The 16,016-nt window shown below is 43.6% G+C and overlaps 1 protein-coding gene across 3 annotated transcripts in view; it reads right to left on the bottom strand.

Moving 5' to 3' along the window:
• Window positions 1–16,016, bottom strand: part of erbin (erbb2 interacting protein) — a 354,311-nt gene that overhangs the window by 76,985 nt on the left and 261,310 nt on the right. For all 3 annotated transcript variants that reach the window (XM_072515927.1, XM_072515929.1, XM_072515928.1), the window contains exon 13: window positions 10,618–10,687. In XM_072515927.1, the coding sequence (XP_072372028.1) occupies window positions 10,618–10,687 (70 nt within the window). The remainder of the gene's footprint in view (window positions 1–10,617; window positions 10,688–16,016) is intronic.

The following is a 16,016-nucleotide window of genomic DNA, read 5'->3' as shown; positions in this document are numbered from 1 at the left end:
TATCCTCTGCACTTTTTGCTTTACCACTCATCTTAGTGTCGTCTGCAACTCCAAATCATCGATTTAAATTGTGAACAATTGTGGGCCCAACACTGACCCCTGAGGGACACCACTGGCTACTGATTGCCAACCAGAGAAACGCCCATTAATCCCCACTCTTTGCTTTCTATTAATTAACCAATGAATAATAATACGTTTTCAAGAAAGAATGCAGTGCTCCTAGTTCTCAAGTTTTAATGAAAACCTTTGAACACGTTAATTGACTTCAAAAAAGAGAAATAAAATTGATCCACAACCAAATATTAAAATGACAAAGAACAAACAAAGAACAATAGAGCACAAGAACAGGCCCTTGGGCCCTCCAAGCCTTACCAGTCATGATACCAACCACTTGCCTGTGTAAAATGTGTAAAGTGACCTGAAATTGCTGGTGTAAAATGGATAGTATGTGACTTGGGGTCTGAAAATTTGTAGAACACAACCAAGGGTGGCATGGTGGCACAGTGGTTAGCACTGCTGCCTCACAGCTCCTGGGTTCAATTATGGTCTCGGGTGATTGTCGGTGTGGAGTTTACACTTTCTCCCAGTATCTGCGTGGATTTCCTCCAAGTGTTCAGGTTTCTTCCGCAGTCCAAAGATGTGCAGGTTAGGTGGATTTGCCATGCTAAATCGCCCTTAGTGTCAAAAAGGTTAGGTTGGGTTATTGGAGGTTATTGGGGATAGGGTGGAGGCCTGGGCTTAAGTAGGGTGCTCTTTCTGGGGGCCGGTGGAGACCCGATGGGCCAAATAGCTTCCTTCTGCACTGTAAATTCTATGATTCTATAAGAATAAACTATCTATATATTTTATTTTTAGAACTTGGAATTGTGAAATCTTGGTGTTGGAAAAACACTTTCACTCAAAAGAACATGTCAAATTTAGAAGGTGATCCTATTCCATAGTTACAACACTGCATCTCACTTATGGCGAACACACGGGTAGCAGATTTCCCCTACTCTCCAAATCCCCCTTAAATTCCTTTGCATTCAAAAATTAATTTACATAGATGATTTGGAGTTGGGGACCAAGGGCAATGTGTCCAAGTTTGCAGACGACACTAAGATAAGTGGTAAAGCAAAAAGTGCAGAGGATACTGGAAGTCTGCAGAGGGATTTGGATAGGCTAAGTGAATGGGCTAGGGTCTGGCAGATGGAATACAATGTTGACAAATGTGAGGTTATCCATTTTGGTAGGAATAACAGCAAAAGGGATTATTATTTAAATGATAAAATATTAAAACATGCTGCTGTGCAGAGAGACCTGGGTGTGCTAGTGCATGAGTCGCAGAAAGTTGGTTTTCAGGTGCAACAGGTGATTAAGAAGGCAAATGGAATTTTGTCCTTCATTGCTAGAGGGATGGAGTTTAAGACTAGGGAGGTTCTGCTGCAATTGTATAAGGTGTTAGTGAGGCCACACCTGGAGTATTGTGTTCAGTTTTGGTCTCCTTACTTGAGAAAGGACGTACTGGCACTGGAGGGTGTGCAGAGGAGATTCACTAGGTTAATCCCAGAGCTGAAGGGGTTGGATTACGAGGAGAGGTTGAGTAGACTGGGACTGTACTCGTTGGAATGTAGAAGGATGAGGGGGGATCTTATAGAAACATATAAGCTTATGTAGGGAATAGATAGGATAGATGCGGGCAGGTTGTTTCCACTGGCGGGTGAAAGCAGAACTAGGGGGCATAGCCTCAAAATAAGGGGAAGTAGATTTAGGACTGAGTTTAGGAGGAACTTCTTCACCCAAAGGGTTGTGAATCTATGGAATTCCTTGCCCAGTGAAGCAGTAGAGGCTCCTTCATTAAATGTTTTTAAGATAAAGATAGATAGTTTTTTGAAGAATAAAGGGATTAAGGGTTATGGTGTTCGGGCCGGAAAGTGGAGCTGAGTCCACAAAAGATCAGCCATGATCTCATTGAATGGTGGAGCAGGCTCGAGGGGCCAGATGGCCTACTCCTGCTCCTAGTTCTTATATCAACTTCGGTCTTGAAATCATCCAACAACTGAGCCACCACAATCCCTCTGGGGTAGTAAATCCAGAAAGATTCACAACCCTTTGGATGAAGACGTTTCTCTTCAGTCAGTCCCTTATTCTGAGACTGTACCCCCTTGTCCTAGCCTCCCGAGCCTTCTCTACCCTAAAGAGCCAATGTGAATTTTGTATGTTTCAGTGAAAATATCACTCATTCTTCTAAATTCCAGGGAACATAGCACAAATTTACTCAACCTTGCTTCATAGGACAATCCTCTCATTCCAAGTATCAATCCAGTGAACCTTAGTGACATTTCCTCCAAGGCTAGTCTAGCCTTCCTTAGGAAATGAGACCAAAACTCAGGATACAGTACACATGTGCAAGTTCTTTAAGGATCTTCAACCTAAACAAAAAAAACTATGAAGGTGTGAGGGGCAAATTGGCTAAGGTAGATTGGGAAACTATGTTAAAAGGTATGATGATAGACAGGCAATGGCTGTCATTTAAAGAAGGAATACATAGTTTACAACAAAAATATATTGCTTTAATGCACAAAAGGCCAGCAAAGAAAGCATTCCAACCATGGCTAACAAATTAAATCAAGGATTGCATTATATCAAAGGCAAAGGCTTATAAAGTTGCCAAACAAATGGTAAGCCTGAGAATTGGAAGCATTTTAGAATTCTGCAAAGAGAGGATCAAGAAAAAGGTTAAGAAAGGGAAAACAGAACAAGAGTAAACTAGCGAGAACCATACAAATTGACTGTAAAAACTTCCATAGCTGTGTAAAAAGGAAAAGATTTGTAAAAACAAATGTGGGTCCATTACATGCAGAGTAAGGGGAATTTATAATAGGGAACAAAGAAATGGCAGAGAAGCTAAATGAATACTTTGTGTCGGTCTTCATGGAGGAAAATACTAAAAAACCTCCCAGAAATAATAGAGAATCAAGGGACTAGGGTAATCAACAAACTGCAAGATATTATTAGTTTATAAAAGTACTAGGGAAATTAATGGGACTAAAGTGGATAAATCCCCTGGACCAAATGATCAACATCCCAGAGTGCTGAAAGAGATGGCTGCAGGGATAGATGCATTAGTGATCATCTTCCCAAATTCTATGGACTCTGGCATGGTTCCTGTAAATTGGAAGATGGCAAATGTAACCCCACTATTTAAGAAAGGAGGGAGAGAGTAAACCGGGAACTACAGACCTGTTAGCCTGACGTCAGTAGTAGCGAAAACACAAGCATCTATAATAAGAATGAGGTAACAGGACGCTCAGAAAATAATGGTAGGATTGAACAGAGTCAACATGAATTTATGACAGGGAAATCATGTTTACGGAACCTGTAGGGAGGCTTCTTTCAGAATGTAACTAGGAAAATAGATACGGGCAGAACCAATGGATCTGGTATATTTAGGTTTGCACAAAGCTTTTCATAAGGTCCCACACAAAAGCGTAGTTAAACAAAATTACAGTGCATGAGATTGGAGATAATATGCTGGCATGGACTAAGAACTGGTTAACGGACAGAACACTCATTCCCTCCACCACCGATTCACAGTAGCAGCACCGCATGCCATCTACAAGATGCACTGCAAGAACTCATGAAGGTTCTTTAGGCAACACCTTTGAAGCCCATGACCACGACCACCCAGAAGGACAAGGGCAGCAGATACATGGAAACACCATGATCTGGCAGCACCCCTCCAAGTCACTCACCATTCTGACTTGGAGATATATCGGCAATCCTTCAATGTTGCTGGGTCAAAATCCTGGAACATCCTCCCTGACAGCACAGTGGGTGTACCTGCACCACATGGACTGCAGCGGTTCAGGAAGGCAGCTCACCACCAGCTTCTCATGGGATGGGCAACAAATGCTGGCCTAGCTAGCAAAGCCCACATCCCATAAAATTGAATTTCTAAAAAATCTCATCGAATGGCAGAGAGGGCACGAAGGCTTGACTGGCCGGCTGCTGGTCTTATTTCTTATGTTCTTTCATTAACTGCTAAAATTTAGTTTCACTGCTTCAAAATAGAGTTGAATAATTCCAACATTAACTTGAAAGTATTTTTTTGTTTAAAATTAGAGTACCCAATTCTTTTTTTCCAATTAAGGGCAATTTAGCGTGGCCAATCCACCTATCTGCACGTCCTTTGGTTGTGTGAGTCAGACACGGGGAGAATGTGCAAACTCCACAAGGAAAGTGACCCGGGGTCGGGATCGAACCCGGCTCCTCAGCGCTGTGGGGCAGCAGTGTTAACCACTGTGCCGCCCAACTTAAAAGTATAATAAAAGTGCTGCTGAGCAAAGGATTTGTTGACAGTCAATTGCCAATGACTGAAAATTGCCAGTTACTGCCCTATCATTCGACTCTGAAGCATCAGCAAAGTGACGGAAGGGGTCATTAACACTGCTATCAAGCAGCACTGACTCAGTAATAACCTGCTCACCACTTCTCAGTTTGGGTTTTGCCAGGACCATTCAAATCCAAATCTCATTGTAGCCTTGATCCAAAAATGAATAAGACTGATCTCAAGAGGTGAGGTGAATGACGGCTCTTTACATCAAGGTAGCATTTGACAGAGTGTAGCATTGAGCAGCCCTTGCAAAACTGAAATCAATGGGAAACTCTTCATTGGTTCGGAATTGTAACTTGTACAAAGAATATGGTTCTCGCTTGTTGGTGATTAATCAGCAGGACACCAGTGAATGAGTTCCTTCGGGAAGTGTTCTAGGCCCAACCATCCTCAATGGCTTCATTAATGACTATCCCTCCATGACAAGGTCAGACACGGGAACATTTGCTGATGATTGCACCTTGCTCAATTCCATTCACAACTCCTGAGGTGTGAAGCTTTGAGCCCACCCGCAGCAGAAATTTATGTTTGGCTGATAAATGGCAAGTAACATTCACACCACAAAGTGCCAAACAATGACCATCTCCCCATGAAATTCAATGTCGTTAGCATCACTGACTCACCCAATCATCAACACACAAGGGGCCACCACTGACCAGAAACTTAATTTATTCAGTCATATAAAACTGTGGCTTCAAGAGGTCAGAAGCTCTATCAAGTAGCTCCCCAAAGTCTACCCACCAAATACATGGTACATGCCTAGTTAAGTACAGTTTGAACAACACTCAAGGAGTTCAACATTATCCAGGGCAAGCAGCCCACTTAGATTAGGGGCGCATCTACCCATCCGCGTCCTGCCACAACCAGGGCAAGACGAGATTGGTAGATACCGGGAGAGGTCTCGCCTAGGATTCCCGATGGCCATTATGTCTCGAGAGATCTGGTTAGATTTTGCAAGACGTCATGACCCGGATCCCACCAACAATGGGCCGGATCCAATCACGAATGGCTGAGTTTAAGAACCAACTTGCCATGTTCGTGCCGGACCTAACGGCCTTCCGTCAGCTACCGGCCTCACTGAGGGGATCCCGGCCAGCTGCTAATCAGTAGACATAGAATTTACAGTGCAGAAGTAGGCCATTCCGCCCATCGGGTCTGCACCGGCCCTTGGAAAAAGCACCCCATTTAAGCCCATACTTCCGCCCTATCCCCATAACCCAGTAACCCCAGCCAACCTTTTTGGACACTAAGGGCAATTTAGCATATCCAATTCACCTAACCTGCACATCTTTGGACTGTGGGAGGAAACCGGAGCACCTGGGGGAAACACATGCAGACACGGGGAGAACCTGCAGACTCCGTACAAACAGTGACCTAAGCTGGGAATCGAACATGGAGTTGTGAAGCAACGGTTCTAACCACTGTGCTACCGTGCCGCCCACAAACGGGGACCAGACACCATTTGTAAAAAGCGCCGATCTCATCCTGCACTGAGGAGCTAATGCACTATTTTGTTTCCAGTTCGATCAAAAATTAAACATCCGCTCACCCATAACCAGCACACTGAGATTGGAGTATCCACTGCAGCACTTAACCAAAGCTTCTTCAAAGCACCTTCCAAACTTGCAACCTCTATGAACTATAAAGATACTAGCAGCAGGCGCACAAGAATACCACCATCTGCAAGTTCAGCTCCGGGTCTCACTCGTGCCTGACAATGTGTCGCCCCTCACCCCCTCTGGGGGACTCCCCCCCCCCCCCCCGTACATTGGCACTGAGGGGAGGGTACCCTGTTGCTCAAACACAAAATCAGTGTTTGTACCGTTTGGCCTTGTATATATATTTTTACTGATTTAATAAAAAGATATGGTCCCTAGTCAAGCTGTTCGAGCACATCTAAAACACTGGCATGTACCCACCCGGCAATATGGAAACAGGACACATCATTTGCGCCACACACGTGCCAAGCAATTGCAAGAGGATCTAGCCATCACCTCTTGACATTCACTGGCATTACCATCAATGGGTTCCACCACTGTTAACACCCTGGGGGTCATCATCGGCCAGAAACTGAACAGGACTAGCCATATAAATACTGCGGCTACCAGAGCAAGTCAAAGGTTTGGAACGATGTGGTGAGTAACACACCTCCTGACTCCCTAAAGCCTGTCCACCATCTACAAGGCACAAGTCAGGAATGTGATGGAATACTCTCCACTTGACTGGATGAGTGCAGCTCCAGAAGTTCAAGAAGGTCGACACTATCCAAGACAAAGCAGCCCTCTCGATTGCAACCTCTTCCGCAAACACTCAATCGCTCCAACACTAGCGAACAGTGGTAGTAGTGTGCACTATCTACAAGATGCACTCACCAAGGTTCCTTAGGCAGCACCTTTCAAACCCACAACCACTAAAATGTAGAAGGACAAAAGCAGCAGATGCATGGGAACACCACCACCTGCAAGTTGCCCTCCAAGCCATGCACCGTCCTGGCTTGGAAATATATCGCCGTTCCTTCACTGTCACTGGGTCAAAATCCTGGAACTCCCTCCCTACCAGCACTGTCGGTGTACCTACACCACATGGACCACCGCGGTTCAAGAAGGGAACACGCCACCACCTTCTCAAGGGCAACTAGCGATGGGGACTAGCCAGTGATGCCAACATCCCCTAAATGAATAAAAGAGTTACTTGCAAACATATTTTGGTTTCTTCATCATCACTGGATCAAAATCCTGGAACTCCCTCCCCAACAGGCAGTACTGTCACCATACAAAAAGCAGCAGTTCAAGGCAGAGATTCCTCACCACCTGCTTAAGGGAAATTAGGGATGGGCAATAAATGCTGGCCTTTCCAGGAATTCCCACATCATGTAAATGAATTAAAACACTAAATAAATTTAGAGTACCCAATTATTTTTTTCCCAATTAAGAGGCAATTTAGCGTGACCAATCCACCTACCCTGCACATCTTTTGGGTTGTGGAGGCGAAACCCACGCAAACACTGGGAGAATGTGCAAACTCCACATGGACAGTGACCCAAGTAAATGAATAAGAGTAATCGGGACATGCTAACCTTCAAAAGCATGCTGTGCAATTTTAAATTTGGAAAAGTTATTGCTGAGGTTGCTCCCACCACGCTTGAAGAAACAAAGATCAATATTGACACTTACAAGAGACTGAGCCAGTGTCAGGATCTCAAATTTTCTTGTAACAATGACCAGTAGTTTCGAACACACAAGTTAATCAAATGCCATAAAAGACAAAAGTCAAAATCATATCAAAATTTTAAAAATGTTCAAAAACGTCTACCGACGAGAAACTGGCTGATATTTTACTCGCAAGTATATTTTCCACAATTCAACCATAGAACAGCAACCAATAGTAACATCTAAGAATCTGCTCCAATTTGCTGTCAAGAGATGTGTGGGAGCTTCCCTGCTAATGGAGATGGTCTCAGAGGATATTTAGTGGACTCTGGTTTCCTTACACAGGCCCTCTAACTTAGAAACATCCAAAGCATTTCACAGAATTGCAATTCGACACAAATCTACATCAAGCCAAATAAGGAGACTAAAAGCTTGGTTAGAAAGAGATGTTTCTGAAGAAATGGAAAAAAAAAAGGTAACCCCACTTAACCTGGTTGAACATGAAGGGCAATTTATCATGGCCAATCCACCTACCCTACACATCTTTGGACTGTGGGAGGAAACCGGAGCACCCGGAGGAAACCCACGCAGACACGGGGAGAACGTGCAGACACTGCACAGACAGTGACCCAGCTGGGAATCGAACCTGGGAGCCTGGAGCTGTGAAGCAACTGTGCTAACCACTCTGCTACCATGCTGCCCTAATGATGGCATGTTAAATAAGCTAGTAGTCAAATCACAGAACAAGCGGTGTCGGGGATGGAAGTCATCATGCTGTGCAGGCAGCTTTGCACTTTTGTTATCCAACAAATTCTGACACCAAACTAGAAAAGTAGAAATTAGGACAGATTCACAAAGGCTTCGTCAAGGAGTTAAATCCGAGTATCACCACAAAGCAGAAACAAAAGATAGAGAGGTTCAGCGAAGGAATTGCCGAGCTTAGAGCCTTGATTAAAGAGAAGAATGCTCAAGAGTTCAGGATAGGAAGAACACCGGGATCTTGGAGAGTTGTAGTGGTAGAGAAGGTTAAAGAGATCAGGGAAGACAAGGGCAAGGAAGGACTTGAATTTTTAAAATTTGAGAATGTGCCAGATCAGGAGCCAGCGTATGACAAAGCAAAAGGTTGAATAAGACTTAATTTTTTATTTTTTTATTTAGTGTACCCAATTCAGTTTTTCCAATTAAGGGGCAACTTAGTGTGGCCAATCCACCTAGCCTGCACATCTTTGGGTTATGGGGCGAAACCCACTGCGTCACCGTGCTACCCTTGAAGGCTAAATAAGACTTGATGTGAATGAGAGGGCGGCACGGTGACACAGTGGTTAGCACTGCTGCCTCTCGGCGCTGAGGACCCGTGTTCAATCCCAGCTCCGGGTCACTGTGGAGTTTGTACCTTCTCCCCATGTCTGTGTGGGCCTCACCCCCAGAATCCAAAGATGTGCAGGGTAGGTGAATTGGCTACACTAAATTTCTCCTTAATTGGAAAAAAATGAATTGGGTACTCTAAATTTTTTTTTTTAAAGTGAATGAGGATAGATCTGGGTGACCTTAGGTTTTTCAGAGTTTACGAGGTAGGAGGCTGGCCAGCAGAATACAGGAATAGTTGAGTCTTGTGATAACAAAGGCTTGGTCAGATGATAATACAGAGGTGGAAGTAGGCAATCTTGTTTGGAGAGAGGATGTGTTCAGAAGCTCAGTTCAGGATCAAATAGGATGCCAAGATTGTAAATAGCATAGGAATGGAGTTTGTCACGGGGGTGGGGGGAAGCATTGTGCCAATAGTAGCTGATGGCAAAGTAGAGCTGGTTGCTTTGACTCTACATCTAGAACCTCATATTTCAGCATGATGTCGTTGAGAGGCAGCAGTTAAATGAGAAATAGGAGGGAAGCAGAAGATCGATCCTTGGGTTTTCCAGAGGTAGAAGTGTGGGAGCGATGAATAGAGGCCATTGTTGATCATTTTCCAGCTGGGAGTAGATAGATAGGAATGAAACAAGTGAGGGCAGACCCATCCAGCTGGAGAATGGAAGAGAGGTGTTGGATGATATGGCCACCCCTCTCAGACTACAGAAAAATCAAGGAAGAAGAGTTGTTATCAAAGAGGTAGAAATCTGTTTGAATTGAGCCAAAATGTGGAGTTTCAGGAAAGACAATCAACAGATTCAAGGACCTTGGAGAGGTATGGGAGGTGAGATTCAGCAGTTGTTGGCAATGACATGGGGTCAAAGGTGAGTCTTTTAAAAAAATAAATTTAGAGTACCCAATTATTTTTTTTCCAATAAAGGGGCAATTTAGCGTGGCCAGTCCACCTACTCTGCACATCTTTGAGCTGTGGGGGTGAAACCCACGCAGACAGGGAGAATGTGCAAACTCCACACAGACAGTGACTCAGGGCCGGAATTTGAACCCGGGTCCTCAGCGCCGTAGTCCCAGTGCTAACCACTGTGCCACAAAGGTGGATTGAGAGGGAGTAAGTTAAGAGGGTTTAGCTGTGGAGATGGAAACACTAACAAGATTAGCTAACATGGGGACTAAGGAGGGAAATAGGATGATCAGCAATTTAGCAGGAATAGCGCCGATCAAGATGAAGATGGATCTCATGGACAAGGTAAGCTTGGAGAAAGCATGATAAAACATAAGAGAAAGTGTAATCTGGGCTGACATGTACCCATTATTCAAACCAGGGTGCCTTGAGCAGAGGGGAAAATTAAAGTAATGGATGCCCATGAGTAGTGTTGCAAGGGAGAGTCAGGAGCCACCGAGAGTATTATGGAGAGTGCTTGGCTTGAAACACATGACAGTGTTGGAATATAAACTCTCTGGAAAATAATGAAGACATCATCTATTTAAATCATTCTGGAGAACACCCTGACAATATCAATGCTTATTATTAAATACATGCTGATCAAAATATAGTACGCCGTTTTTTTTGCAGAAGCAAGAAAACTGCTGGAATGTAGACACGTTCATGAAGAAGCAGGTCACATCTATTTTTGCGTGCAACTCCCACTGACCTTTCTTTGCTGAAAATAAATTTACAAACTGCTCTAATTTTCCAGGGGTGTTATTTAAAAATTGAGTGCACTGACTCACCTGGTTTTCAGACAGCCACATCGCTGTTAGCTCTTGCAGTTTTGTGAAACTAAATGGCAGATTCTTTAATCTGAGGAAACATAATGAAGGTACGCCGGTTAACAGGAAAACTGTAATTTAATTCACAACATAAATTATAGACTGAATCGAGTGTTTTGAGATAACAGCATTCTGATACTTGCAGAGGCATCAATTTTTTTGTGGGTGGTGCATAAGACGCAGCAGCTATTAAATTACTTCAGAGACACAGGTCTGACAAATGGTCAGTAACAAAACACTCCAACAAAAAAAATGCAGAAGTGCCAGATTACCCTACCGAAGATTACAAGGCACTTTGGGCTGTGAAACTGAACACAGATGGAACAGCCGTACAACGTTTCGGAACTTGGGGGAATCACTCCCAAGAACAATAGGGCAATTTTGCATTGATCAGAATAAGTAATGTGGCTCAGCAACTAAAATTTGTTACATTACATATAACATCAAGTCCTCTTTTGATAATCCAGACAATGGCCATTGTTTGGGAATGCAGTGGGCTGGATGGAACTTTAACTGGTGTAAAAGATTCAACAAACCATCTGACGCTATTTACACGATTAGAGTGTTTTAACTTGAAATTCTGCAATGTTACTCTTTAATACTATAATTAATAAGTCAGTTCGTTAATGGCCGGGATCTCACAGAAGTACTCTGCTTTCCCCAGTGAACAGTCATCTGATATAACAGATTTTTAAAAGAAAATTAAAAACACATTTTTAATAAAGTTAGAGTGCCCAATTATTTTTTTTCCAATTAAAGGGGCAATTTAACATGGCCAACATCTTTTTGGATGAGAGTCACGCAGACACTGGGAGAATATGTAAACTCCATGTGGACAGTGACCTGGAGACAGTGTCCTAACCACTGCGCCACCGTGCTGCCCATGATCAAACAGAGATTAATGCTTTGTTGCCTTCTTTCCAAATCATCAGGTATTCGGAACATATGCTGGAATAGTTGATTTTTCCAACAATTGATTCCCGCATGCACCCATTAAAAATCAGCAAAGTTTCAGTCTCTCACTTGACCATCAGTGATGAATGTCAATGAAATATCAATGTGCTTTTTAAAAGCACTGGAGTAATAGTTGAGAGTGACGAGTTGCAACATTTGTTACGCATCCCTAATGGTCTGTGAACTCAGTGCCCATCTCAGAGTCGACCATATTTCTGTGGATCTGGAGTCGTATGTAGACCAGATAAGGATGACAGATTACCTTTCCGAATGGAAAAGAGTGAACCAGTTGGGTTTTTAATGACAATCGATGATAGCTTTGCTAAAACCGAGACTAGTTTTCAATTCATGGTTTTATTAGTTGAACTTAAATTTCACCAGCTGTCGTGGTGAGATCTGAACACCTTTCCCCAAAACCTTAGCCTCTGCATTACTAGTCCAACAATGACCACGATACCACCATCTCCCCTTACATACAGCATTGGATGCAGGGATGCAGAAACACAGTTGAACGTAATAAGGTGGTAGAACAGAATGAAAAGCTAGCAGTTCAGATATGGTTAGGGGCTGGTTTAGCAAAGGGCTAAATCGCTGGCTTTGAAAACAGACCAAGGCAGGCCAGCAGCACGGTTCAATTCCCGTACCAGCCTCCCCGAACAGGCGCCGGAATGTGGCGACTAGGGGCTTTTCACAGTAACTTCATTTGAAGCCTACTTGTGACAATAAGTGATTTTCATTTCATTTTTATTCATTTTTCATATGTCTGGCACATTCTCGTGAACGCAAGGACTGTTGGAGCATTGCCTTCCACCAACCATTGCCGAAGTGATTCTGGGAATCGAATGCTTTGCTGAAATAACTACTTTGATATCACAACCACACTTGATATTTTCCAACAAGTGCAGTAAGGCTGTAGTCTTCCCCCCCACACACACTTTCGCACATTTGCATCTGGTCAACGTTGTGAAGTGGCAGAACTAGACCCACATCCCTCTGCTATAATTCGTGCCAACATAGGTTATTAAAAAAAATTAATCTGTGTGGTCTGAAGGTATGGGCTTATGGGTCACAGAATCAAAGAATTGTGACAGTGCTAAAGACAGCCAAATGGCGCTGCATGATAAACCCTCATGTCACTTTTGCTTCTTTGACCAATTGCATTAAATCTGTCATCTTTCATGAGTGGGAACAGTTTCTATAAGTGCAGAGCAAAGGAATGCATGTAGAAGAGGCAGAGTGAGTAGTTGGTAATTTTGGTCAGGTGAGATCTTAGTGCAGATGGGCAGGGATGTGCCTTCTTTTACATTTTTTAAGCCTCCAGTAGTAGGTTAGTTTACTTCCTTTGTGTCCAAACAAGGTGGGTGCAACTTTTTATTACTTTATCTACATAAATTACCTAACTGACTCAATAAATATGGTTGGACAGAAATGGGCAACTCCAATAAATTGATTAAACATGATTTCCCTTTCACAAAACCATGCTGACTCTTTCCAAACACAGAGTTACTCCAAGTGCCCAGCTGTATCCTCTAATTTCTTTTTCCTGATTAATTCTTTCATCATTCTCAGTCATTCTTTATATGACCAATCATCTGACCTGCCACTCACCGTTGCAAATTCAGATGCTTTTTCCTCAAGTTGGACACTTTCCTTAACTTCTTTAGTTAATCACAGAATGTGGATCCTCCCTTTAGAATTTTTCTTTATGGGAGGAATATACCTAGTCTGAATATGCGGAAATATTCCCTTAAATGTCTGTCACTGCTTCTCTTATTGATCTATCTCCTAACCTTGTATCCCAGTTCACTTCAGCTAGCTCAGCTTCGATGCCCGCATAGTTGTCCTTATTTAAATTTAAACACTAGTCTTATGTCCACTCTTCTCCCTTTCAAACTGGGTGTAAAATTAAATCATTGTGGTCACTGTTACCAAGGGGTGCCTTCGCTCTAATGCCATTAATTAATCCTGTCACATTACACAATACTAAGTCTGATATAGCCTGCTCTCTGGTTGGTTCCAGAATCTGCTGCTCTGAGAAACTCTTGAATGAGATTCAATGAACTCTTCATCCAAGCTACCACAGAATAGGAAAAGCAAGGTAGTAGGCAGCACTGGTCCCCCAGCACCATTCCCCATCCCACACACCCGTCACCCCACCCACCCAACCTGGAAGACAGCTGAACCCCCACCCTGCACCACATGCAAGCATCCATACCAGCTCCCTTGGCCGGGTGCCCTGACCACTGAAGCCACCAGCTATCCGTCCCCTTGGCTGCATGCATTGGAATGTGCAACACTGCATTTTCCATCATTTCTCTTTCTCTCCTCCCCCCCCCTCCCCTCCCCCAGGAGAAGGTTGTTGGGAATTCCCTCCAGTGGAGGCAGAGCATCGTTGAGGCCCCGGAGAATACTGGGGCCCGCTAATAATATGCAAATGGCGTTTACTGTATGCGCGGAGTGGAACGCATTGACGCCGCTGTCGAGGCACCGGAGGATTGCGTTTTTGCATGAACCCAGCGCCGGCCACATTTTTGGTGTCAAGACCGATTCTATGCCCAATCGCCTTTCCTGATTTCGGTGTCGGCCGACGGAGAATCCCGACCCTTGTATCCAGGAATATCTAACAACCAGTCCTGCCGTTCTTTGAGCCTGGTCTTTGGTATACACAACACTGTATTTCCACGTGGCAGTCTGTGCTTGTAGCTCACCAATCATGTTTACCACACACCATGTAAGCGGTATTTGTAGGTTGGGTCGGCTTAGCTCAATGGGCTAGACAGCTGGTTTGTGATGCCAGCAGTGCAGGTTCAATTCCTGTATCAGCTGAGGTTTTTCAGGAAGGCCCCTCCTTCTCAACCCTACCCCTCATCTGAGGGGTAGTGTTCCCCAGGTTAAATCACCAGTCAGCTCTCCCCCTCAAAGGGGAAAACAGCCTATGGTGATCTGGGACTATACAACTTTATCTTATTTGTAAGTTGATTCAGAAGTTGTAGGCAGGGTTCTCAATTAATACTTTGCCTCAGTCTTCATGGAGGAGAGGCATGATGCTGACATTCCAGTTAAAGAGGTGTGTGAAATATTAGATACAATAAGTATAGTGAGAGGAAGCACTGGAATGCGAATGTTGTACCATTCTTTAAAAAGGGTGCAAAGGACTGACCAGAAAAATATAGGCCGGTCAGTCTTACTTCAGTGAAGGCAAATTATTGGAAACAATTCTGAGAGACAGGATAAACTGTCACTCAAAGGCATGGACTGATCAGAGCTCATCAGCATGGTCCTGTTAGGGGAAGATCGTGCTGTACTAACTTAATAGAATTTTTTGAGAAAGTAACAAAGAAGATTGATGAGGGTAGTGCAGTGGATGTTGTTCACTTGGATTTCTATCAGGCATTTGACAAGGTTCTACATGGCAGATTGGTCAGAAAAGTGAGATCTCATGGCATACAGGGAAAGGTGGCAGGTTGGATCCAAAATTGGCTCAGTGACTGGAAATAAAGGGTAATGGTCAATGGATATTTTTGCAAATGGAGAACAGTTTCCAGTGGTGTTACACATGGCTCAGTGTTGAGACCCTTGCTGTTCATTGCATATATTAATGATTTAGACTTAAATGTGGATGGCAAGATGGTGAGATTTGCAGATGACACAAACATTGGCTATGTAGCGGATAGCGAACAGGATAGCTGCCCACTCCAGATTCATATCAATGGTTTGGTTGAATGAGCAGCGAAGTGACAAATGGAATTCAATCTGGAAAAGTGTGAGGTAATGCATTTGGGAAGAGCAAACAAAGCAAGGGAACACTCAATAAACAGGAAGATTTTGAGGGTTGAGTAAATGAGAGACGTTGTTAAGAAAGCATATGGAATGGTTTCTTTTATTGGGCAAGGTATTGAACACAAAATCAGGGTTATAATGAATGGACTATGTAAAATGCTGGTTGGGACACAGCTGGAGCTGTGTACACAGTTCTGGTCGCCACATTAAAGGAAGAACTTAATACTCAGGAGAGGAGATTTACAAGAATGTCGCCAGGGTTTGAAAATTGCAGCTATGATTGATTGGAAAGGCTAGAGTTGTTTTACTTAGAAAAGAGGGAGCTAAGGGGTCACCTAATTGAGATGCACAAAATGATAAGGGGCCTAGATAGTCTAGACAGGAAAAACTTGTTTCCTCAAGTTGAAAGGTCAATTACCATGGGCATAGACTCAGGATTGGAGTGGACAAGAGGGAGGTGGGCATCTGGAATTACTGCCTAAATTTGTGGTTGAGGGTGAAATGCTCAACTCATTTAAAACCTACTTGGATCGGCATCTAATGTGCTGTAACCTGCAAGGCTATGGACTAGGTGCTGAGAAGTGGGATTAAAATGTGTGGCTAGTTTCTTTATTGGGCAGTACAGA

Source organism: Scyliorhinus torazame, chromosome 9, assembly GCF_047496885.1.
Source record: "Scyliorhinus torazame isolate Kashiwa2021f chromosome 9, sScyTor2.1, whole genome shotgun sequence".
NCBI classification, from domain to species: Eukaryota; Metazoa; Chordata; class Chondrichthyes; order Carcharhiniformes; family Scyliorhinidae; genus Scyliorhinus; species Scyliorhinus torazame.
Note: the sequence above shows the minus strand (reverse complement) of the source record. Positions and strands in the feature narration are given on the sequence as shown.